This window comes from Drosophila eugracilis, unplaced genomic scaffold (assembly GCF_018153835.1).
Source record: "Drosophila eugracilis isolate 14026-0451.02 unplaced genomic scaffold, ASM1815383v1 contig_2155, whole genome shotgun sequence".
Classification (NCBI taxonomy): Eukaryota; Metazoa; Arthropoda; class Insecta; order Diptera; family Drosophilidae; genus Drosophila; species Drosophila eugracilis.
Genome location: NW_024573039.1, coordinates 456,558 through 481,679, shown reverse-complemented (window position 1 = coordinate 481,679; position 25,122 = coordinate 456,558). Strand labels below are relative to the sequence as shown.

The window sequence follows — 25,122 nt, the reverse complement described above, 5'->3', positions numbered from 1 at the left end:
TAATGAAACTGCTAATGTTTTTACGGTCTCAAGATAATGATATGGCAGCTGGCAAGCTGGGTGTAATTTTGAAGTGTTAGTTTTATATCTGTAACATCACCTTACTTTGCTGATCAGTCTGGCATAATTTGATAGCTTTTTAATGGATTTTTAAAGTAAGAAATCAAAGATGTTTTGGTTAGACAAAGAAAGACCTTAGAAGGACCATTTAAAATGCCTTTTTTTGGCTTAAAAGAATGATCACTTGTTAGCCTCTGAAGGTATCTATCTGTCTTAGTTTTCTTTTTATTTTTTTTTTGATCACCTTGAAGCTCAGTGGGTCTCAGTGGCTCCAGCCAGATTCCAGCGCCATATAAGCATCATCCGCGCATGGCTGATATTCATAGTTGCCGCACGTCCATCACTCGAATGGAGCTAACAGTCTAGTGTGTTTACTTTTCTTTTCTCTTTAAACTCATTCAAAAACTCTTCAAACGGGTATGCACTTTCCGCCAATCAAAGCTAAAGGAGATGTTGGTAAAAATTAATCAATTTTCTTTGTAAATATTTGACGGAATCGTTAAGGCTAACTTTCATGAAATTAGTTATTTTAAGTGTTTGTTTGGAAATCAATTAAGGATGCAGTTTATAAGCATAATTGAACTAAAAATTAGTTTGCTAAGTTAAAAAGTGAACTTTCTTTAATCGAAACTTCCCTTCCCAAGAGTATTTCCGCTTCGCGTTGTGACTTTGAATTTTGTTTGATGATCAACAAAATGTTTTCCATTTCCCCTGCCCTGCTACCCATCGCTTTTTGAAGTTGTTTTTTTTAATTCAATTCATTTTATGCGTGAAAACTCGTTAAACGCCAAACGCTGGCCAGTCAGACTGAGCTCCATCCAGAGCAATCTGAGTGGCAGATGTGGAGTTTGGTAGATGGTAGATGGTAGATGGGAGAGTCGTTCGTTGGCCAAAGAGCTGGCGAAACAGTTATCTCAGCAGGGAATGGGAATTGCTGGTGTGGAGAAAGACTTTCCCGCTCTTTCTTTCAGGGGCTTTACGCTCGGCTTGGCCAAGTGTTGATAGTAGAGAGCCGTTGTTGTCGTGAGCCGCGTTTTCACTCAGCTTGGTCTTAACTTGGCTTAAAGCCGCTCTATAGCTCTATGGCTCTATGGCTCTTAAGCTCTCTGTTCTGCTCGGTTGCGAGTGAAATGGCCAGTCGGATGGCTCTTTCCCATCTTGACCAGGTTGCATTAAGTCCGTTTCGGCCAGTTTTCAGTTTTCAGTTTTTAGCTTTTAGTTTTCAGTCGTTAGTTGTTACGAATGTGCGGTAACGGCATCACGCAGCGGGCTCTCGCGTCGAATTCTTTGTGGCCGACCAAGTGCTGACCAAGTTTAGCTTCTTTTCTTTATATTTTTTGTACCTGTGCTTAAGTGCTGAAATGTTTTTTCTTGTGGGCCGATAAGAAACAAAGCTGACCTAAAATTTTGTAAACAAATTGTATGACAAATCCAGTGAAGGCGATTTTAAAACCAAGAACCGGACTTAAGATAAACCAACGATCTTTTTGTGGTAGCAGTTTGAAAATGTGTCCAAAGGGGGAAAAACACTTTCCTTTATTAATGAAAACTTCCTGACAATGGTTCGTTTGAAAGTGTTTAGGGTAGTTAGCAGGCAATTGCTAAAAGTTGGGGAGAAATCGGGAGAGTACTTGAAACACAAAGCTAGTTTATTGTTTATGTTTCGAGAGTGTTTTTGTTTAAAGAATTAACTTGCAGTCAAAGTTAAAGTTAACTCCTGGCTTATTAATAGAATTCTTTGCTTGTAAACTTAAAGATACTTTTTCCTCTCTTAACTGGCAATCAGAATTGGGTTTTTAGTTTCCTTATGAAAGATATAGACAGCCTTTAACTTACAAAATCAACTTTACATAGTGTAATAGCTAAAAAATTGAATGACTTGATTGAAATGCAATCACATTTGTCCATCTCGTGCCTTATTATTATGGTTACTTCATACCGATCGGTTGTATTGCAGATTGGCCAACAATTTGGCTAACAATTTGACCAACCATCCGTGCTGCCTTTAAACGCGCAACTCAGCATTGATTCCAACCAATTATATGGCCATATTTTTCAAACTGCTTCGCACAGAGATAGAGATAGAGAGAGATAAAAATAAAAAATAAATCAAAATAAAAACAGTGGCGACGATCGGGCGATTTTCGCCAGTCCATCAAGTGGAAAGACAAACTGAAAATGGCAAATTAAAATAAATTGAGGCAGAAAAGCGTAAAAATAACAAGAAAAAATAAATAACTCGAAGCGAGAAAAAGAAACAAATACGGCACGCATTTAACTGCATTGCCAATTTCCACACATCAACAATACAAAAACAAAAACAACAAATATATATATATAAATATTACAAGAAAAATCGCGTATAGTCATGGCTTGATGTGTGTGTCCGACCATCGAATCCATTCCACTCATCATTGTGCGGGAAACGCTGTCCGCTGCGGTTCGTTTTTCATTTTTCGCCGTCGTTTGCCGTTTGCGTTTTTCCTTCTTGTTGTTGTTGCTGTTTTTTTTGTTTCTTCTGTTTGTTTGCCTGGCTTTTCCTCGAACCTCGCGAACCGCTGAACAAACAATATTCGGTATGGTGGAATAGAGCCTGCAGGCCGTCCATCACAATGCACTAACTTTCACTGCAACGCAGACGAAGAGTCTGTCGCCGGCTTATTGGCAATGGTCGTGACTTGGTCTTGGTCTTGGACTGTGCCAGCCACTTGATCCTGAACCATTCCTGAAACTCCTAATAGAGAAACTCCCCTCAGGATGTCGCAAAGCGTGCGAGCCACCAAATCCTCCAACGTTCAGGCCGTTCAACTGACCTCCGGCGGCGGCAGTGTGCCCCACAAGTTCAGCAGTATCGTGAACAAAGTGGAGTCGCTGATTAGCAAGATGCATCACGACAAGGTCAACAACTTTAAGTTGCTGCAACAGCAGGGTCAGCAACAGGATCAGGAACACAATCGAGATCGTGATAGGGATAGGGAGCCTCAAGATGAAGGCGAACAGGAATGCAAATGTGCATCCCTGGACTCGTTGAACAATCTGACGGATGAGGAGCATGAAATGCTCTATACGGACTCGGATGATGCGGAAATTGCACACATCACGGGCACCACTGCTGCCCAGGTGCATCATGCCCAGATGCAGTCGATGCTCCATCATCAGCAGATGCGACGCAGTGATCTCGACCAGTTGACCAACGAAAGTATCCGGGAGTTGAACGAACAATGCTGTGCCTCGATGACCATGCACGATGGCGATCCTTCTGGTTCGGGATCTGCCGGAGATCTTGGACTGGCCAATGATAATGCCTGGAGCGTTGAGGAGGATATCGTGTACAAGTGCTGCACCACCGCCACCCTAACGTCCAACTCCTCTGCCGGCAGTCTGTGCGAGCAATGCTGCCTGGAGGAGCAGCTCAGCTTCAAGATGCAGCTCAGCCAAAGAGACGACAACAACAATGAGGAGCAGACGGTCCTGGATATGCAACTGCCTCCGATCGAAGTTGGAAATCCCACTCCCAGTTCCAGCTGCTCTCCAGCTCCTACTTCTTCTGTTTCTGCTACAGCTTCTGCTCCTGTTTGCGTCTCCAATTTGGCTGCCTTTCAAGGTTCTAACAACCCTTTGGGATCCACGCCCTTGCTTATCCCCGGTGGTAACAAGACGAGGAGGGTGAGCAATGCTAGTAGTGGATCCGTAAGCCGCATGGAGACGATACTCGAGGAGCCAACGGAGTCGAAGATTTCGGTCAAGGAGATTCTGGCCCGGTTCGAGACTATGAACTCGAATGAGGTAACATTTTCGGGGATTTATTATTGAATTTTCAGGGAAGGAGGTTTATAATCCCTAACCTAGAAAGATACTAATGTTTTAGTGATTATTTAAAAATCAAACAACAAATTTACCTGTCCAAAAACTTCACCAAAAGTGGATTAAATTCCATAGCAAAATCTTTGATAACTGAAAACAAAACAGAGGGAAAATCTTGATTATTTCCATAATTTCTTAAAAATTGATTAAATTATTAAAGGCGTAGACCGTTTAAACTGTATCGGTTATATTCAACACACTTCCCCGAAATCGGAACTAAAAAAAAAAAGCTGAAAAATTAATCAAATACAAACGCTTTTCAGCGGCCAACCAAAAAAAAAACCGAAAGACCACAAATCATAGGCCCATTTGGCCCCTTGGCGTTTGCGGGGGGGGAGTCAGAGTCAGATGAATGATCGCCGTGGTTGGGTCTAACGGTGTTATTAAGTCGACACATAATCGCATTATTAGCGTGGCCAGACGGAGAGCCCACAAAGGCGAGTGCCTAGCCAGTCAGCCAGTCAGCCAGCCTACTCTGAGCGGTCTTACATCACGAACCTCATTGCTGGGCAACCTGGTTGGTGGGCTAATTAGCGGGTAAACTGGCGATCCCGGGTCTCGATTATATAATAGTGAGTGATACCTTAGGTACCTTAGGACCCCGCGTCATGACAGCCTCTATGTCAACATCGTTAGTAGTTTTTGGGTGGAAAATTTAGTAAGGTATTTAGTCAATTTCCCAACGGAGTACTAAAGTGATCTTTGCTAAGTAGTTAGGGCTTACCAAACATCATTTTAGTTTCCTAAAATAACTTATTAAACTATCATATTTGGTATATATTACAGCTAGCAATAGGAAGGATAAGATTTGATCTTTGCTTGGGTTTTCTAAAAACGGAAAATTCCATTTTGAAAACCTACAATCTGAGTTGCTTTAAGCTAATGTTTAGAGATTGAATCACGTCTTGCAGTCAGTAATTAAAATAAATAATGAGGAACGTCTAAAGTCCAGTAACTCTAATGAATCCTCAGATTGTGTTTAATCGATCTTGGAGAGAATTGTCTGGTAGAAGATGAATGTAATGCACGTTCTAAATTCCCGTGTTGGCGAACTTTCTTGGCCCCGGAAAATGACGTGCGTGCTGGATCAAAGAAGATGCCATCACGTTGCTAGTTTTGGGTTCGATGACCATCATGTGTGAGATCCATAAAAACCAAAGATTAAAGACAATAAGAACTGTTGAATGGGATGGGATGGGTAGGTTGGTTGCTTGGCTGATGTTGATGTTGATGTTGATGTTGACCCACAAAGATGCAAGCGGCGATAGTACAATATATATATATGGGTTAAGATACTTCTCCAAGCAAGCGCCGTTTTCCCTGAGATCTATAAAAAAACCATTGTAATTTAACTGTAATTTGATTTCAATAATTTAATTACACATTTCGTGTGCGTTTCGCCTTTATGGCTGGCCCCCGTTTTCGAGCTTCCCCAAATGGTAAATGACTTTAATGCCATTCGACCATCATCCGCTCATCTCCTCATCTGCTCCAACTGCAGTTTGCTATGCCGTAAATCTGTGCGTCTGAATGGACGAGCGGACGGGCAGGCATTAATTTCGAATTTTAATTAACTCTCGTAGCTGGCAAAACAAAGAAACAAAATAAAAAAAAAAAATTAAAGCACACACACTCCGTGTATGTGTGTATGAAATAACACAATGCCAGCCAAAAAGAAAGTTTTAGCGGTCACTTAGAAATTACACACCAAATTTAACTCTTGTTTTTGCCCCTCTATATATATATATATATCTATATCTTACATACATTGTGACTTTTGCTAGAATTTCTCGGTGCATGTAGTGTACCAGAAACTGGAGCATCTGGCACTCCGATTCAGGCCATCTGACCCAGTTGGGAGCCTCGTTCCACAGTCTCATACCCATATACCCATATGCGAGGCAAAACACAAGATTTGTCCCCGTTTTGGGGTTGACAGGCGAACAGGCCAAGACTTCTCGATCCCATCTAGACAGTCGGTTAGCCAGACAGTTGGATAGCCAGACAAGTCCCAAAAAGCTATTAGGCTTTCGGATCTGGGTGATCCTCATCCCAAGGCGATCTCGTTGCACCCACGCTGCCATTAATTGAGTGTTTGTTATGCACTGAAAGAAAGAAGGTATAAGAAGTATTTGGCTGAAATATATGCACTTTTTAATGGAAAACTAAAAAGTTAAGATAAGCTTAAATACTGACTTAAAAGCTTTCCTATCTTGGAAAATTCTTCTTGTCTTCAAAACCACTTAAGAAAATCAGATTAGGAAATAGGTTTGTAATTTTGGTAACTTGTTTTTTACTTTTTTGTACATTCATTTCTGTGGCTTTTTAACCGCACTTAAGAAATCTAAAAACAGAAAAATAAACCAAAATCATGAATAATTTATAAACTTTAAACCGCTGTTATATGGTATTAACATTTCCGTTGGACTTGCGTAAAATATTGATAAAAACTTGAGCTTCTTTTTGTATTTTATTGATTGATTGTCTAAATAAGATACAAAGATATTCCCAAAGAAGAAACCTAGCAAACTTAGGAATATATTTAGACCCCATTGATTAACTAAACGAGTACCTAAATTCAATTTTAAAACATCGAAAATTATACCCGCCACCTTTAATTTTATCGATCTACTTTTCCTCTTCTGACAAAAAATAAATGCCGCATTTTTGTTTTGATTAAAACCAAAAAAAAAAAAAGTCGGTAAATTGTTGCAATACCAAATGCAATCTTCATTTACAACCAGTTGGTTGTAATGAGTTTGTTTTTGTTTTTGTTTTTGTTTTTGTTTGTGTTTGGCATTTTCCTGCAGTGGTTTTTCACGCTGCTGGCCAAAATTTGAACAATGCGCATAATTTTTCACATATGGCAAGTTGATTGATTGGTGAAAGATTTCCGCTTTCATAAACAACAACTTTTACTAATCTCTTCTCGCATGAGCGTGCAAAATGCAGTTGCCAAGCATTCGGGGGTGTAAATCTAACTATCTATATGGCTATATAGCTATATATATACTTGTATAATCAAATCTACTATATGGCTGCGTGTTTGCGGGGGCGTGTGGTAGTAGCAAAAGAAACAAAAAAAAAAAGAAAGCAATTGCAACAAATTGCATCGAATAATTGAATGCAAGCAATAAAAGTGAAAAATCACCAATGCCAAACACTTTCGTTGCCAAAAACGCAGTCTACCGCTCTCGTATCGCCGATACCAGCCAGCTGTCACCGGTCAATATGGGAGTATAAATCATCTGACACGCCCCCTTTGCAAACGGGTCCCAAACCAAACGGCAAACGGGCAACGAGGCAACGGCAACTGGTTGCACCAAAGCTGACCAAAAAAACAAAAAAAGACGCCCAGCAACTTTCACATGCCATTGACATGGCCAACAAAAATATGCGAGTTGCGCCTTGCAAGTCAATTAACAAATTGCAGGCTCTCTCAGCTGCACTCTCCTGCAGTGCACGGTAAAAAATAATTGTTATCGCTGGCCAGAAATCGACTTTCAAAAGACATTTTCCTAGTGCCTTGTTTTTTACCTGTGATTTAGTTTTACGATGTTGTTAGTTATTGATCTATTTTCCTAGCCATATCCATTATCTTAGTAAAATATTTAATATTCTTGTTAGAGTTTTGTTTCAGTGTAGTATTAAGCTGAAATAAATGCAGACTTGCATTTAAGTTTGAAAGTAATTTCTCGGTAAAACACATTTGTGTTTGCATTTTTTTTTTTCGCTAATTGATTAAGTGAATATTCAAAAGCGCGTCGATTACATTAATTAGTTAGTTAGCCTGGCTTATGAAATAGTGATGATCTAATGGTGATACCTATTCCGTAAGTTAATGGTATTTATAGTTACTTCTGGATTGATTTTGTAATGATTAAAGGTTAACAACTCCTTAATTTAACTTAAACTTAAGAACTAGACTAAGTTATGTGTCATAAAATAAGTTTAAATAGTCTAACAATGTGACTTAAACAACAAAATAACTCTTTCCTCCTACTTACAGTCACAATCGAAGGCCTCCACCTTGTCATCCGGTGCCCGTGCCGCCGCCCAGACTCTGAATGTGCCGCTGGAGCGCCTGGAGTCCCGCCAGGCGCACGCCCAGCGCAACGAGCACGGCGTGGATGGAGGATCACGACAGAATGAGCAGGTACAGCAGGCAGATCTGCATCATCATCTGCAGCAACAGCATCATCAGCAACAGCAGTTAGAGGATGCCCTGGAGGAGCAGCATTTGTCCTCCGATCACCACCAACAGCAGCAGCAGCAGCAACAACAGCAGCAATTGGGTCAGCAGCAGGGTCAGCAGCAGCGCTTCCTTAAGCAGCAGAGCTATCTGCACTCTGCCCGTAAGTCGAATGCCGGGCAGCAGCCTTCCTCCCTGACCAATGGACAGGTCCACCAGCAAGAACAGATCCTGCAGCAGCAACAGCAGCAGTCGCAGTCATTGCCGCACCATGACCTGGATGCCAATTATCTGCAGGATGAGAGCAATGGCGGCACACCGCCTTCCGTGACCAAGTACTCGCTGCTCCAGTTCGCCATGCAGCACTTCCGCAATGAGTAAGTTGATTGGAAAAACTCAAGTTCCAGGGATCTTAACCTCTTCTTTATAGCCAACTGAGGGACGCTGACCGACACCATGAGCGGCATCAGTCCGCCGCGAATCGCTCGTATGCGGAACTGGTGAAGTGGCAGGGCCACGCCATACGTCTGCCGCTCCTTCGACTACCAAATGACTTGGCGCCACTGGCGCTCGAGTGCTTTGACTGCATCCTGCGCTACTGTGGCGATATTCCCCTGGATCCCGACCTTACCGAGGTCAAGTGCGTCTACACTGTGCTTATGGTGAGTTTACTCCCGGGTTCTGGGTTCTGGGTTCTGGGTTCTGGGTTAACAAAACCAGTTGACATCGACGGCGGCGACTTTGAGGTGGTCCCAGAAATATGTGCAACAGGTTTCGGCTGCCTGTTCTGCTGCCCTAGAAATTCCAACTTGCCACCCGAACCGGAAACAGATTGTGGACACCTCGAAGTCATAGAACCGCTAGAGCGGAGTGTCTGTGGGAATTTTGTGTACTGAAAGTGGATTAGAGATCAAAACAGACTTTCAGTAGAAGTAAGGAAAGTTTTTTAGCGAGCTACTTACCTACTTTACAGCTTAACATTAGTTCAGTTAGCTTATGTAAGATAGATAAGATAAAAGATAAAGAATTCAGAGATCGTTTTAGTTAAAGGTTATCTTTAAATTGGTTGTCATAAAAAACCAATATCCATGGCTTTGCTTTTAACAAACTTAAAGCCAATCCTTTGCATAAAAAATTAATAGCTTTTGGGAAAATGCAAACACATTGTCGATTCCAGTTTTGCGAAACTTGATTTGAGTTGGCAACAGGAAGAGCAGTTATATAAAATCTGCTATCGGAAGTATTTTGAGTTGTGTGTTTAATAAAAAAAAAACTGCTGTCAGTTATCATTGGTTTCCTGATTTCAAAATGTTTAATTAAATACAGTTAGAAAAAAACAATGTAAGTTAAAGTTCCTTACCAAAGTCTTAGTTAGTTAAAATTGATAATAATCAATAATTAAGAAAAGTTTTTAATTAGTTCTTAAACTTAAGTAACAGTTGAAGTACCGTAATGATTTTATATCTCCTTTGTTTACATCTGCTCTCGCCCAACGGTAAAAACCGAATGTCGCAATTTCTCGTTTTGCTTATCCTCGCTCATCCGTCAGCGAGATAGATATATGTACATGCATTCGATCTCTTATGCTTATATTATGCTGACATATGTTAGAAAAGGATAACAATATAACACTTACAGTTAACTTGTTCTAACTTGTTCGTCCGTAGTACAGAGGGCCTTGTAAGTATGTGTCGTAACACACAGACTTTTTTTTTTGTTATCCAAGCCGTGCAAGTTGGTTTTTACAAGTGATTTCCTTATCCATGCACTAAATATATTCCCATTCGATCTTCCAGCATTGTCACAAATACTTGGCCCTGCGCGATGAGGTCTACTGCCAGCTGATGAAGCAGACGACGGCCAACAGGTCACCGTGTCCGGATAGCTCGCAGCGCGCCTGGCGCCTGCTCAGCATTTTGGCGGCGTACTTTGGCTGCTCGGACGCTCTGCGTCCCTACCTGATGGAGCATCTGACTTCGGCGGCCTCCGACCGACGGCGTTCGTGTCATGGTACGGCAGCCGTTTGTCTAACCAATCTTCGGAAGACAGCACGTTGTGGCGGCAGGAAGAATGTGCCCAGTGTGGAGGAAGTGACAGCCGTGTCTGCCGGTCGTTCGGCTCGAAGGCAGATCTACCGCCTGCCCGGAGGAGCAGAGCGAGTGGTCAACACCCGCTGCTCCACCGTGGTGGCCGACGTCATCGCCGAATTGTGTGCGCTGCTTGGCGTGGAATCCGAGGCTGAGCAGCAGGAGTTCTCCTTGTATTGCATTGTCCAGGGCGATGCCTTCACCATGCCACTGGCCGCCGATGAGTATATTCTGGATGTGACCACAGAGCTGCTGAAGTCCGGGCAGCCCTTCTACCTGATCTTCTGCCGCTCCGTTTGGCACTTTGCCCTAAAGCGAGAACCGGCACCAATGCCTCTGTACGTGGAGGTGCTCTTCAACCAGGTGGCTCCGGATTATCTGGAGGGTCTGCTGCTGGAACTGCCCGGCAACGGAGTGCCAGTACCGGAAATGGTCAGGGATATGGCTAGGATTGCAGCCCTGCTGCACCGGGCCGCCGATCTGAGTCACGTGCCCGCGATGAAGGAGATCAAGTTTTTGCTGCCCAAACCGGCGCTGGGAATTCGCGAGATCCGACCTGCACAGTGGGTGGGACTTGTTCAGTCGGCTTGGCCGCAGGTGGCCAACTTGAGTCCCGGCCAGGTGAAGGCACAGTTCCTCAACGTGCTGGCCACATGGCCGCTCTTCGGCAGCAGCTTCTTTGCGGTGAAGCGCATTTGGGCGGAAGAGGGACCGCATGTGGAGGACAATCACAGTCCCATGTGGCGTGACCTCATCCTGGCACTTAATAGACGTGGCGTCCTCTTCCTGGATCCCAACACCCACGAAACCCTGCAGCACTGGAGCTTCATGGAGGTGATATCCACGCGCAAGGTAAGCAGTTGGGAGTGTCTTTTATGAGAGATTTGTTATTAATTTTGATTCTTTTTTGTGGGATGCAGGTTCGATCAGAGGATGGCGCCCTTTTCCTGGACATGAAGGTGGGCAACCTGATGCAGCAGCGCGTCATACGCGTCCAAACGGAGCAGGCCCATGAGATCTCGCGCCTGGTGCGCCAGTACATCACCATGGCCCAGATCAGTCAGCGCGACAAGCGGGATCTTAACTAGGCCCCCCGACATTGGCTCCTTGCATTACCCATAATTATTATTATTCGTATCGATATCGTATTGAGTTATTCTCCACACCCACACAAACACACATTTTTTTGTCGTTTCGTAAGACTACTACCACATACATATATTTATTAACGCCCATATGCATGAGACATATGTATGTTTAGATGTTTATATGTATGTTTTTGTTGTGCTGGTTTCTGTAATCCTTGATCCTTGATTTCCTGAACAAATAAAAAGAACAACCGCTCACTCCCCCAACTCGGTGGCGCTACGATGGCCATATAGATCCCCCTTTAACCCGCTCAAAGTCTCCCCTTTGTCTTAAGTTTAAGCGAACCAAGTGCAATCCGAGTGCAGGAATTGAACTCTAACCTTGTGACCCCCTTTCCCCCCAAACCCAATCCTCATTTCGATTCAACGATTTCTTGTAGCACTTAAGATTAGCAAACTTTATTATTATCATTTTTTTTTTTTTGACATTTGTTAAATCGAAAATTGCTTAGCTTAATCCCTAAAATTATCATAAATAAATACAATTTATATATGTATATCTATGTAAAAGTTGGGCTTGTTAATTGGGTGGCCCAAGCATTAATAAATATTAAACAAAAACAAAAAAAAAACATGAGAGATACTCGGTACTCAGTTAATGTTAATGTAATGCATTAGGTAATGTCCTTAATCAAGAGTTTTTTTTAAACATAAACCTTGCATATAGACAGAAAGGATTACTCGTCATTTGTCAGCCACTTAACTATATTATATTTGGTATGAGTTGATCGCTGTCATCCTCCTCATCGTCCTCGTCTTCGTCCTCCTCCTCATCATATTCACCATCCTCGTCTTCCTCATCATCCTCGTCATCTTCATCCTCCTCCTCTTCCTCGACATTTGGCTTATCCTTGTGGCTGGTCACGGATGTTGCTGCTGTTGCCGTTGGTATTACTGTTGCAGCTGGCGCCAAAGTTGCTATTGTTTGCTCTTGGCTAGTGAACTGTGTGGGGCTGTTGGGCAGTGGGCGGTGCTGGGGTCCTGTCGCTACCGCCGCCGCCACACTTGTTGAATAACCCTTTACGGCTTTTTCTCCGGATGTTGATGCGCCAGTTGGGGGAACTGGGGTGGCACGCCTCGTTGTAACGGCGCTTAACGCTTCATTAGTCTCATTGTGGCTGCCAGCTCCAGTTGCCACCATTGTCGTCCTTGTGGCGTTGGTGTTGGCGTTGCTGTTGGTGGATTGTGAACCGATGGGTCCTCCTGGTCTTGCTACTGCCCCTGCTCCTACTCCTGCGGTTGTCACGGCTGCGGTGTCATTTGTCCGGCGCTCCGGCTCGTTACCCGTCGGCAACTTTTCCGGCTGCCCACCAACCGTTGCACTGTCATCGGGTGCACCTGTTCCCACGTCCTGGTCCCTGTCCTTGTCCTTGTCCTGGTACAGGTCTTGGTCCTGGTTGAGTTCTAGCTCAGTTGGCGTTGGCGGGGTGATGCGCGGCGGCGCCACCGAGGTTAGCAGAAAGTCATCTCGTATCTCGCAGTTCTTGCCCAGAAAACCCTGCCGGCACTGGCAGCGATAGCTCCCATCCTCGCGGCTCAGCGACATGCACTTGCCCTCGTTTTCGCACGTGTCCGGATGCTCCACGCAGTAGGTGAGCTCTGTGGGTCAACTCGGTCAATTCCCGTTGGCGGTCACATATCACACGGCAATACTGCCATATACTCACTCTCGTCGCACAGCATCCCGCCCCATCCCGGATGGCAGTTGCACTCCCACGGCGCCTCGCAATCTCCGTTGGCACATCCCGGATACGGGAAGCACTTGTCGCACTGGCTGCCCGTCCAGCCCACCTTGCAGCTGGAGTAGAAAATTGTGGGTGTCCATGAAAAATGATGTCAGCCATGGGTTAGCTTAATTGATATGGCAAGGTTCAAGGGAAAATCGATCTATGTTTTGGTCACCTTGAAGTTACCATTTCCAGGAATACATATGTAGGGATATCCTTAAGTTCTCATACTTACCGGCATTCTCCAGGTTTGCGGCAATAACCGTGCTGCTTGCTGCAGTCGGGGTCACAAAGAGCTAAGGGGGAAGAGGCATTAAGGATTGGCTGAGAGATCCCTCAGTGGTGGCAGGACTTACGCGTCTGACAGAGTAACCCCGTGTAGCCGGGCAGGCAGAGGCATTCGAGTGGCTTGTTGCAGGTTCCATGCTGACAGCCAGGCATAGTGGCGCATTCCGAGCAGGTGCGACCGGCGTAGCCAATACGGCAGCGACACTCTCCGGGCGCCTCGCAATATCCCCGTGTGCTATGGCATCCGGTCCGGCAGCTGGCTGCAAGTCAGAGGAAGCAGACAATGGAGTAATTTTATTGGATAGAAAATCCTCAGCTCATTAAATCCCCCTACTTACGTTCCGTGCAGAAGAGTCCTGCCCATCCTGGCTTGCAGATGCACTCGAAGGGCTTGGTGCATCCGCCATGCTGGCAGCCGGGCAGCGGAATGCACTTGTCGCAGAGTTCGCCGCTGTATCCAATGCGACATCTGCATTCCCCAGGTCGTTGGCAATAGCCTGAAAGTTTGTTATATCAGAGATCAAGTCTCAAGGATCACCTTCACAGTTAAGCATACCATTCATGGGGTCACAGCCTCTGCGGCACATGGGCACCTGGCAGAGATCACCCTGCCATCCCGGAAGGCATTTAAAGTCTCCCTTTTCATCGCACACATAATGTGCATTTTGCTTTTGTTTCTGCGATTTTTCACAGGCCTAAGGTTAACAAAACTTTTGGTTTACTACCTATTAAGGATTAGGATCTGGATTCTAGAACTCACTCGTTGCTTCCAAAGTGGAATATTCGAGTTGCTGCTTTGGCGCGCCTCGAAGTTTCTTCTGAAGGCGTCGTTTGCCTCCAGTTTGAGGAAGGTGATTAGGGTCACCAGAAGGAGTGCGGAAATTTTGTTTGGCAACATATCTGGATTTGATTTTTTAGGAATATATAGTAGATATAAGAATAATATCTTATTTAACTTTAACTAACAGCTTTAACTTTAACTAATGTCACAATTCTGAGAAAATGTTCTAAGATTTATGTTTGAGTTGACTCCTTCGACCTTTCTTAAGATGTTAGTTAAGTTCAAGAAGTTAATTAAGGGTAAACTTTAAACCTTCTTTATAGTGTGTACTTTAAGCCAGAATAAAGAAAAAAAAACACCCAATGTCTGGGATTATTGGCTTTAACGAAAAGTGTTTTCGTTTGGCCAAACTTAGACCGTTAAAAGAAATCGACGACGACCCACAGTCGCGTCACAATTAACATGTTCGAAGACAACTTTCTTTGCGGCAAAACCAAACCAAAAGAACGGGAACCACACTCCAAACACCAGCCAAACTGACAACCAACAATCGATGATGGCTTGATGAATCACCACAGTGGGCAGTGTGGCAGAAACCAGATGAATGCAAATCGAGAATTACTCTTAACGGTTTTAGACTGCAGCTTCTTAGGACAGGTGCACTCTACTCATCAGCCGTCCGTATCGGTCTGCGATCGCTTTGGGACTACTCAAGTCAAGCCGCCTCGTCTGGCTGTCCAACTCTGCCTTTGGCTGAATCTCCGGCTCTGTCTTCCAGCTCTTCGCCTCTCTCTCTCTCTCTGTTTGGCTTTCTTATTCTGGCCTTCACCGTGAAAACTCTAGCCTCGCGCCGAGAGGCAAACTCAGAGAAAAGAGCGCTTGGCACCTGACTAATGGTAATTTGGGTCAACCGGTAGATCCAAATCAGCTGTGAGAGCTGGCCCAGGCACAGTGGCTGAGGATAAGGTTTTTACAGATGAATATTTTAGTATATCAAATCTGAAATTTAAGCTATAGATTCTTTATTTTTAAAGAGTTTAAAAGCTGCAAGAAGTTACAAATATACTTACAAATTTCACAACTTTTCTAATACTTTCAACCCACTGTAAAGCACTCAAGACACGACTCACCAAACTAGTTGTGGAAAACTAGGATTTTACCAGACTCTATTCGAAAATTCTTAAGAAAATAAAACAAAAATGTTTTTACTTTAAAATTATACTCGTTCTTTATTGAATGATCTCATTTATTGGTTTAATTATAATTTTATTAATTACTTTCGACATTCGTGTGTACCTAAAATCCAGATTAATGCTAAGATCCAAACGTTAATTCCGATTCCAGAGGGTTGTCCGCCAACTTGGCCAACTGAAATTTTTTTGGGACCACAATCATTTAGTAGATTGTGGATACTACAGATTCTTGCAAGTTGGGGAACTAACGATTAGACAGATACACTCATGCACATCCAAATATATATATATATATATATACTCCTATATATATATATTTCACTACGCAGCCCGACTTCATATTCACTGACGATGTTATGCGTTATTTGATGACTTAGTCTCTAGTTTCTAGTATTATCCGATCCGAGATGAGCGTCTTCATACTGACCCCCAGCATATATTGAGTGGTTGGTTGGGCCAGAAGTCCGCAATGCTTACACGACAGGGTTTTCCTAAACTACCAAGAGGAAGGCTCTCCGAAGAATGTCCACAGCAGCCGTGGTTAAGGTGTATAGATATATAGGTTTATATGGTGGATATAGACTGGACTTATAACTTAAGTTTCGAAAGAGAAAGGAGAAATATTTCTTGAAAGTCTTAAAGGTAGTTTCCCATTTGGATCTTAATCCTCCATATCGTCCTATATCCCATCACTGGCAGTGTGAATCTATCTTACGGATCGCTCCTCTAGCGAGACACAAAAAAAAAACTGACCTCACACATATGCTATGATCTTCTTAATCCACTGGCTTAATGTTTAAACGCTTACATACGATGGGGTACTTTTATTTTGGGCCGGAAGTGAGGGGGCGTGGAGGAGTATTGAGAAATGCGCGGCGTGTCGGGGCCAGGGGCAGGGTCGCGGGTGATATGATATATGATATGATATGATGAAGGGGGAGTTTGGAGGCGGGGGATGGCCGTACACCATAACCTACACGGAAAAAAAAAGATCACCGCACTTGACCGGCGACGCCTTAGACAAAGATGAACTGGGCGTGGCCGCACTTCTTAGGCGGTCCAACGGTCAGGCGTAGCCATTTGCCGCGGCACGACGGCGCCGGCAGCGCACTCCAGCGTGTCGTACGCCCGGCCAGCCCCTCCCCTCGGCAGTGGTAAGTGGGCGCCAGCGTAGGCGGGGGCGTGACCGGGACAGCGCTGCGCTTTCCCGCTGTCCGTCGGCTATGCGACATTTGCATCTGTGACTGCCGCTGATGGCGGTAATCGGTACTCTCGTTACTGTCCGTGTCCAGGGCGTTCTGCAGGTCATCCTGCTCTTCCTGCTCCTCCTCTTCTTCGTCCACTTCGGTTACCTCTTCGTCGCCGTCACCATCGCTGCCGCTGCTGTTTTCCCTTTGCTGTCTGTCCTCTTCAAGGTCGTCTGATCGCTGGCCGGCAGGGTAAGCGGTGGTCGTGGGCGGCGGAGTGTTGCTTTGGGGTACCCTGGCGGTGGTTGAGCTGCCGGCTGTGTCCTGGATCAACGCCTCGAGGTCGCAGCGAACCGTGATGCGATCGCCTGAGGAGTGGAAGAAACACGGTAGGGTTAACCTTTAGACCAAATCAAGTTAAAAATTTCATTTTTATTTACTAAACTGAGATAGTCATTAAGAAAGTTAAATACCTAACTGTTTTGGGTAAGACAACGAATTTGCCACCATTAAATCAATAAAATGGATCAAAAATAGGTTTAATCGCGTAAAGAAAGTGTTGTTTGTTCTCGATTGACCCGAGCTGCACTGCCTTAAAACAAAAGGTTTATGCAAAAAGCCGTCGGCACTTCGATTGCCTTGCTTACAAAGAAAGGAGAAGGAGAACATAAGAGATAGGTAAGCATACGTGGGCGAGAGCGGATCGAAAGCTCGGGCAGATAAACACACATATAATATTAACGGAATGTCAAGAGTAGGTGAGACAAAGTTATCTATCGCTGTACGGGTAGCCTTGAGTAGCCCAGTGAGTGAGAGTAAGTGAGATGACGATAGTGATACAGGCGAATTGCGCAGCAGAATTAATCGTCACAGAAATACGAGTATAAGAGAAAAGAAAGAGGAAGGCAGTCATTCAGAAGGAAAGACACCAAGAGCAAGCTCAAAGAAACTCCTTTTTGCACTGTTTTAGCAGTTTCTTTTTAAAATTAAACAGGAACCCAAGCATCAACACCAACGAAACATACAAAGGTGTAAATCGCTAACCGACAATATGTATTATACATATATTAATTTAATTTACTAAATTTTAAGGCAGTGCACTTACCTTCTAGCATCAGATTGTAAGGCGGCAGCTTGTGGCAGGCCTTGGAGGCTTTTATTACCTCGAATTCCACACAGTATCTGTAAGTAGAATATAAAAAATAAAGAAAATATTTAATAAATGTATGAATCATTGAATTTACTTTAAAATATTTAACCAATAACATAAATTAGTTTAATATTTAGTTTCAATTTAAGTTATCTTAAAGTTTCCTCAAACCTAATACCTTTTACTTCTTATTTTAGCTCGACTTGAGAATAATTTCAAAATCAATTTGAATTTAAAGCTTTTGTTCTACTGACTTTGATAGCCAAGGACTAAATATTTCCTTAATTAATTATCCAACTCTATAAATTCCTTCCATCTTCCGCTGAGTACCCGCTCGCTTGCTCACCCATTACCCATTCATTCACCGATTCATTCGTCCGTTTGGTCGTTCATTGATTATGCATGTCCTTCGGCGACGCCTCATTAGAGTGCCAAAGGATCTGGCTGGCCATTGAGATGTTAAATATTATAATTATTGTGATTCTGTTCCACATCGGAGGTTCGAATGGAGGCAACGTAGACTTCCCTTGATTTGTGCAATTGTGCGGACTGGCGGACTGGCTGGGAGGGCGAACTTCCAGGACTTCAAAGAGACAGGAAATGCGAATTGTCTATTAAGCCTAACAATTTCCGTTTCCGTTAGGCAAAATGCCGAGAAAAAAGAGCAAAAAGAAAAAAAAGGAAAACAAAAACAAAAACAGCAAGGAGCAGAGCCCGAAAGCAAATCGAACTGACAAGTGGCTACGTATGGGTGTGAGTGTGGCTGGGTGTGTGCGTGTGTGATTCGACGAGAGTGTCTGTGTGTGTGTGTGTGTCTGACAGCTGTCAAGGTGTTGACAACGGAAATTGCGTAGGAAATTTCAAAAGTGCCTGACATTTTGGGGCATTTTTGATTTTAACCTCCCCTTCCCGAACCGGAAAGCCGGGCCACTTAACCAAAAAAAAAAAAAATGTTCAAAAATTGGTAAAATCTCGGTAAGATTAGCTTTAGCTGCTGGATGCTCCAATCATGGCTAGTAGGCAAATTAGCCAGGATGCAGCGGAAATGGAAATTGGCGTGGCACTCAGACCGCAGAATAACCAGGGCCAGATTTGTAAAGATTCCCCATAGTCAAGTCATAAATAAAAGGAATTTGTATTAAAAAAAAAAAAACAGGAAAGAGGAAAGGGGAAAGGGGGAGTAGCCAGCTGAGATTTGGAGCAGCGGGATGGGCAGGGCAGCTGACAGCTTAATTAAGTCCCGGCAGGAACCGAAGGACAAGGACCCTCTGCGCCCAGGCAATAAAGGTAAATTGAAAAAAATTAATGTAAATAAACAGGCGCAGACGCCACGGCGCCGAGTAATAAAAATAAACAAGGCAATGCACAAAACTCGAGGACCAAAACATAATTAAAGACAAGCAATGTTCGGCCAGGTTTTCCGGGGGTATTTGTCTGCCCAGGCCTGACTCCTCCGAGCCGCGGCAGTCCTTGGCCAACGTTGATCATAAAATAAAAAGCAATTGTTATGCTTGGCTTGCGGTTAGCTAAGGAATAGGCCATCATTTTTACCCACTTCTAAGCTGCAAAATTTCATGGAAAAAGCCCATTGATTTATCACAAAATGGATGATAAACGTGAGAAAGCCAGCCAAACCACAGCTATAGGCCAGAATTTTTAATTTATTAACTGATTACGGATTTTGCCGGCGCACACAAATCAAAAACCAACAAAACGAGATAGCACTGGACATAATTTATTTAAAATAAATTGAAACGTTATAATCAATTTAAAGTCACACATCAAATCGAATATTTAATGGAGCTTTAATGGACCTAAGCTACGAAAAAAAAAACACACACACCGAGGAAAAATTAATTACCGATTGCAGCTGGGAAATCCAGCTATTAATGTCACATCAACAGTTTACCTGCATTAAGCTGTGTGTGTTTTTCATGAGCAGTTTTTATGCCGCCCTTATATAATATAAATCTTAAAATGTATTATTTTTTAAGGGGCTTAAGAGTACAACTTTATACAAATTACAAAGACAATGTGTTGGGTAACTTTAAGGGCTTTAATATTTGCTCTGAAATGCCTTCGCCTGACCTGGCAAATCCCTGCCGGATTAGCAAAATAAATATGTTCATTTTGTGTGTGAAAATAAAGGCTGCCCCCAGACCAAAGCTAAGCCAACAAAACACAACAAATATATATATTTTAACATTGAATAAATATATATATATATTTATGCAAAAATTCCTACGTATTTATTTTAAGCCAAAACCAAAAGCAAATTCCAAACCCAATTAGCAGGCCCAGAAAGTGCGAGCAAAGGGGCTCGAAAAGCAGTGATGAGCTCAGCTTATCCTTTGTAAGCAAAAATGTTTGCCGGTTACTTAATATTTTACGCATTACTCAGCTGCCTCTGAGCTGGAATATTCAACTCAATTTAATCTTTAAAGTTTAATATAAGGGAAAGTAAAAGCTAAAGTTATGCTTTTAAAGTTTCTTTTACTTATTTTTCCATCTTTTAATCCCTTTGAATTCTACATTTACAAACTTCATTTGTTAGCCAAACTATTTAACTGGCATTACACTTTTTATGGCCCATTAAAATCCAAATACAAAGCCAATTAGTTATAATTAGCAGTATTAATGCCGTTCCCTAACGATTGGTTAATATTATTAATAATCAATTAGCTGAATTCAAACTCTTCTCAAAGGCCAATTAGTCAAAATTGATTTTTAATTAATAGAAAAAAAAAATCTTAATTAGGTTTTTGGGCCAATGGTATTGTAGGCAAGCTAAGTTCTCAATTTCCTTTTGGCTTACAAAGGCACTTCTGTTATTTAGCTTCCTTGAAATGGCAGGACACAATGTTAGACTTCCTTCGAATTAGGGTCAACGGCAATGGCAGCCACTGACCACAATGGATCAACTTCTGCCAGCCAGGCCAGCAAATTGTGGCCAAAAACATTAACATACACACTACGACAATTGGCCCACCCTCTTTCTCTCTTTCTGCCCCCGGAAAAGTCATTTTCTTGTCAAATATTTTGCCACTTCAAAGGCCGACAACTGTCAACAGCAATAACAGCAACAACAACAACAGCAGCCAGAACAACAACCACTGGCATACAGGCACTTAAAAAAGTATTTGCACTCGCTTATATGAAAGGCAAACAAGAGCTGTGGACGAGGTCGACGACGAGACGAGATGAGATGAGATGGGATGTAGTAAGCGCCGTTCCAACTGCGCTAAAAATAATTGCTCGACAAAGTTGGCTCACAGCTGGATGGCCACACGATGTCCCGTTGCCACGCCCCCCTTTGTACTTCCGCCTACTAACCTCCATCCCCACGGCCATTTGCCTACCGCCGATGCCGGAAACGAAAACGTTGATGGCGACCAGGAGCAGGCGACATTGCAATTTAGACTTGGATCAACACTGAGAGAAAACAAGCATTCGAAACGTAAAAATAACTATTTTTTGATAAAAATATTTTCTTAAAATATATAAAAATAATATTCTAGAGTGAAATGTTTAGAAAACCATTAAAAACTTAGAAAACTTTGACCTTAACTAGACCTGATCTTAACCAAGTTTTCTTATGATTTTCATCACAGTGCATGGCTTGAGCAACAGGCGGCAGGCGAGGAGATGGAAAGAGACAGAGGCAAGGGACTTCTTGGACTCGGACTTGGTCTTGGTCTTGGTTTTGGCTCGGCCAGAGAGGAAGCACTTTGCGGCGCTTGAGTGAGTCGCCTCCAAAGGGAAATGTTAAAGGGATTCCGCTGGACGTTTGTTGTCGTTCTTATCCATCTTCTTGCATCCCTTATAGCCACCCCACGCCCAACCACCCAACTACTACCCACATTGCCACCCGGCCTTTCTTGCTTTTTAATGATGATTGAGCGGCAGAGGCGGCCGCAGCTCGGAAAACCTTGTTGCATACTTAGTCAATGCAAAAGCTGATTTGGTGGGGTAACCAAGTGGGTGGTGGCTGGGTCTTTGGCGGGGTGGGAGTGTTGAATATCAAGGGGCATGGCATGGGTAGGGATCGGCAATGGGGGATTACTGTGACAGTTTCGCATCGCTGGCCACCGCGAGGCAAAAAGCTTTGTGCAAATAAAGCTGTCGGCATGTAGATTAGACTGAAACATTCTCGTTGCCTCGTCTTTTCTTTTTTTTTCGCTTTTGCATTTCCCTTTTCGACCAAATAATTGATATGGAAAGAAAGTGTCGGTGGTTCAGAGGTGATTATTTCCTTTGCCATTCGCTTTCCGATTAAAAATAGAAAATATGCCATAATGGTAAAGGGATGATGATAAGGGATGATTATAATGAGGATACTGTGCTTTGCCGTTCGATAAAGCGAAGCAGTTTAATCTGCATTAAGTACTCCGAAATCGATATCTTTTTTGAGTTTTTGGTTTTCTTAGCTGTCGAACATGTTTAAAAACCAGCTATAACTTTACGTTTTTCTAGTTTTCTCTTAATATTTGCTTAGAATTTTTACATAAAAACCTTCACTGAGAGCCTTTTAAAGTGGCTAGCGGTCTGTCCTTGCCGTGGAAACTCGTTTAAATAGCACTCTCAATGGGAATTTTTCCATTTAACCATTTCATTTGGCTTCATTCAGATGCTTAGCCTTGTCCTGGAATCTTCAGTTAGCCTACCTTTGGCCAACCAGCCAGCTTTTTGCTTGGTAGCTGGCCGCCATTAAGTGCATAATTCAATTTGTAAAGCCGCCGACTTTGAGTGCCCCCTAAAAGTATGCAAAGCAGCCGCAGACGGACAAACAGAAATCCGCATTCCCATCTACGGAACTTGGTCCTGAAGAAAAGCCGCCTGCATAGATCAACGGGCATAAAAAAGAGGGTATATATATATATATATATGTAGGTATATGTATAAATGGGTCCTGTTGTAATGAAAATAAAGTAGCAGCTTTAACGCATTTTTATGGCTCTTATTCCGCTGTCAACCGTATGCAGCCGGTAAACAAAAACAGAATGCGCGATAAATGCGAATGTTCCGTGTGCCTTGGCAAGGAGAATGGAGCGAGGATTTAGGTTGAGGATTGGCAGGAATAAGAACGACCCCAAAAGACCGACCCTGACTCACCTGCTCTATGCAAATAAGGAAAATGGTGGTTGGGGGGACCTCCTGGAATCGTAAAATCTGTCAATTCGCAGACTCATTGTCTTCAATTTCCAAGGGCTAGCAATCAAGCGGGCGTCTTATTTGCCTTTTTTACTGGGTGGAGGGAGGTCTTAGAAGTTCTAGGCTGGAGCAGTTTTATCTGACTCACTGTATTACTTAATAAATTTTATATAATTGGTAGGATTTAGGAACAAAGACTAAGTTAACCTTAAAGGTAAGTAAGTAATCAAATAAGTTGCTGCTAATTAAGTAAGTTTGTGACTTAATTAGTTAGTAAGTAGCCTAATTTTGTTATTAATAGACATCTTAACTTAAATTTAGCCATCTAAAGCCTTGAAAGCCTTGGCCTCTTCTCAATAATTTCCAAAAACAATTCCTTGAAACTAAAAATCTCTTTAATCTAAAATGATTTTCTTCTTATCGAAATGTCCAGCCTGGACATTGGCATTTGAGCAGCAGATATCGATCCTTGGGGTCCTCACACTTTTCCTTTTGCCTGTTGCGACAGGCGCGGACTGTAAGGGGAAAATCAAGAAAGCGCGGGATGAGTGAGTCCGTCCCTGGTTAGTTCGTGTTTTCCTGGGCCGCTTTGTTTGCTCGCGTCTGCTGGCAAATTTATGCGGTCCAGGCTAATCCTCGTGGGGATTTGAGCTTAAAACGTTTTATTGTTGCTCCACGTAGGCTGCAGACAGTGGGCGTGGCTGTTGGCGGTTGCGGCGGGGGGAAAAGGGGCGTGGCACACACGGCTGTCGACTGCAGATTTCCCAGTTGCCTTGTAAATTTATCGCATTAAAAAAAAAAAGTGTGAATTTTCAGCAACGTTGTTTGGGGATGGGGGAAAACCACTCCCCTTTCTCCTCTGTTTTCTTTTTTCTTTGTCTTTTTTCCATTGAGCATTCTGCTCCATCTTCGCCTTTTTAATTTCTTTCTTTGTCCCACTTGAATCTTATCTAGAGTCCACCCACGCCCACTCCCACACCCACACCCAATTCCACGCCCACTTCACCTTACAGCCGCCGCTTGACACTGTCATTATGTAAATTAAATTGTGGCGAATTATTGTTTTTTATTCTTATTTTCGGTTTTCCCCAGCTTTCTTTCCTTCCTCTCCCCTCTCCCCTGGTTTTCTTATTGTTTTTGTTTTTTAACTCAATCCAAGTCCACCTCCCCCTCCTCCCCCACCCACCTCTTGAATTTTGTGTAATTTATGTATATGTTTATTTATTTCCCCGGCACTTTCATCTGCCGGTTGTCGCCGCTCTTGCCCTTCGAGTGTATAATTCATAATTTGCGGTTTTGTTCCTGTTGCCGCCTCTCATATCGCTGACAAAGCAATAAAAGTTTTCCCAGCAAGTTAACAAATCACCAGGGAGGCTGGTCTGGGAGGCGTGGCAACTGTTAGTCAGTGGGGTGGGGGGAGAAGGAGGATTTTATCCAAGGAAAGCAATATTAGAATTAGCTAATATCTGGTTTAGTCTTTAAGATTGCAGGCGGTGCTAGGTATAAGCTTGAAGTTGGTTTTATTTTTAGATATATTTCCCATAGAGCTGACTTTTTAGTGGCTTAAAATCACTTTTCTAACTGAAAATCCTCTCATCTCTTAGATTCAAGTCATAGAAAATTGACTTTAATACGTTCCCAAAAGCCTCTTACACCTACATTGACTGGCCAAATGAACCTTAGCCAGCCATTCGTCATATTGTCATATTTACCGATGTACTTATGGATGCGACTTATTGCCCATATTGCTGCTCGAATGCAAACTGATGGAAACTGCCATCGATCCGTTTCAATTAGCAGCAACAGTTTAAGTAAACCTTCCTCTCTCCCTTCTATCCACCGCCGGCGGCTTAGTGTCTCCTGTCAGCCAACTGGCTTCGTCTCCGTCTTTGCCATGGTCCTGGCCACCCATCATCATCCGCCCAAAGCCCACTGTTAATTAAGGCCCAGAGTTAGTGGGGACTGGACGATACACACACACATGCTGATGTTTGTCCAGAAAAAAGATGGGAATTTCACTCACACAGAGGGAAATTTCAAGCAAAGTTAGTGTTAAGGAAAGTTAAAGTATTTTCTTTTGAAGTTGAACTTCTTTTTCATATTTTTTTGATATTTTTACAAAGTACATGAGCTGCTAGTTAAGATCCTTAAATTTATATTTCCACTTTCACTATACATTTCTTTCAGTGATCATAGAAGTTAGAAACTTTCTAATAGAAAGTCAGGGCGATAAGCCAGACGGGAAGGCTAAGGGAAAGCTCAACACAAAAACCTGAAATCGGAAGAGAGGCAAA

The 25,122-nt window shown here is 43.1% G+C and overlaps 3 protein-coding genes across 7 annotated transcripts in view; 1 reads left to right on the top strand and 2 right to left on the bottom strand.

Moving 5' to 3' along the window:
- Positions 1–11,861, top strand: part of LOC108117595 (unconventional myosin-XV) — a 31,989-nt gene extending 20,128 nt beyond the window's left edge. For 2 of the 3 annotated variants that reach the window (XM_017230106.2, XM_017230108.2), the window contains 4 exons: positions 7,934–8,493; positions 8,547–8,778; positions 9,913–11,055; positions 11,124–11,861. In XM_017230106.2, coding sequence (XP_017085595.1) covers positions 7,934–8,493; positions 8,547–8,778; positions 9,913–11,055; positions 11,124–11,291 — 2,103 coding nt within the window. In that variant the 3' untranslated portion in view covers positions 11,292–11,861. Of the gene's footprint in view, positions 1–947; positions 3,847–7,933; positions 8,494–8,546; positions 8,779–9,912; positions 11,056–11,123 lie in introns of those variants that run through there. The other variant, XM_017230107.2, reaches the window with a different exon arrangement.
- Positions 11,862–11,927: 66 nt separating this feature from the next.
- LOC108117596 (protein eyes shut) lies at positions 11,928–14,863 on the bottom strand. The gene is made up of 8 exons (XM_017230110.1): positions 14,770–14,863; positions 14,127–14,266; positions 13,923–14,061; positions 13,705–13,863; positions 13,435–13,626; positions 13,314–13,374; positions 13,019–13,149; positions 11,928–12,950 (listed from the first exon to the last, which is right to left on the bottom strand). Exons 2-8 carry the CDS (start codon positions 14,262–14,264, stop codon positions 12,055–12,057), a joined length of 1,716 nt encoding a protein of 571 aa, XP_017085599.1. The 5' UTR covers positions 14,265–14,266; positions 14,770–14,863; the 3' UTR covers positions 11,928–12,054.
- A 492-nt stretch (positions 14,864–15,355) lies between these two features.
- Positions 15,356–25,122, bottom strand: part of LOC108117589 — a 118,972-nt gene continuing 109,205 nt past the window's right edge. For all 3 annotated transcript variants that reach the window (XM_041818382.1, XM_041818384.1, XM_041818383.1), the window contains 2 exons: positions 17,633–17,709; positions 15,356–16,895 (listed from right to left, as the gene is read on the bottom strand). In XM_041818382.1, coding sequence (XP_041674316.1) covers positions 16,357–16,895; positions 17,633–17,709 — 616 coding nt within the window. In that variant the 3' untranslated portion in view covers positions 15,356–16,356. The remainder of the gene's footprint in view (positions 16,896–17,632; positions 17,710–25,122) is intronic.

Coding starts and splice junctions, on each gene's coding strand:
- LOC108117596 (XM_017230110.1), bottom strand. CDS start 14,264: ATGTTGCCAAACAAAATTTCCGCACTCCTTCTGGTGACCCTAATCACC. Junction 13,150..13,313: donor CGCAAACCTGGAGAATGCCG/GTAAGTATGAGA, acceptor TTTCTACTCCAG/CTGCAAGGTGGGCTGGACGG. Junction 12,951..13,018: donor CGGGATGCTGTGCGACGAGA/GTGAGTATATGG, acceptor GTTGACCCACAG/AGCTCACCTACTGCGTGGAG.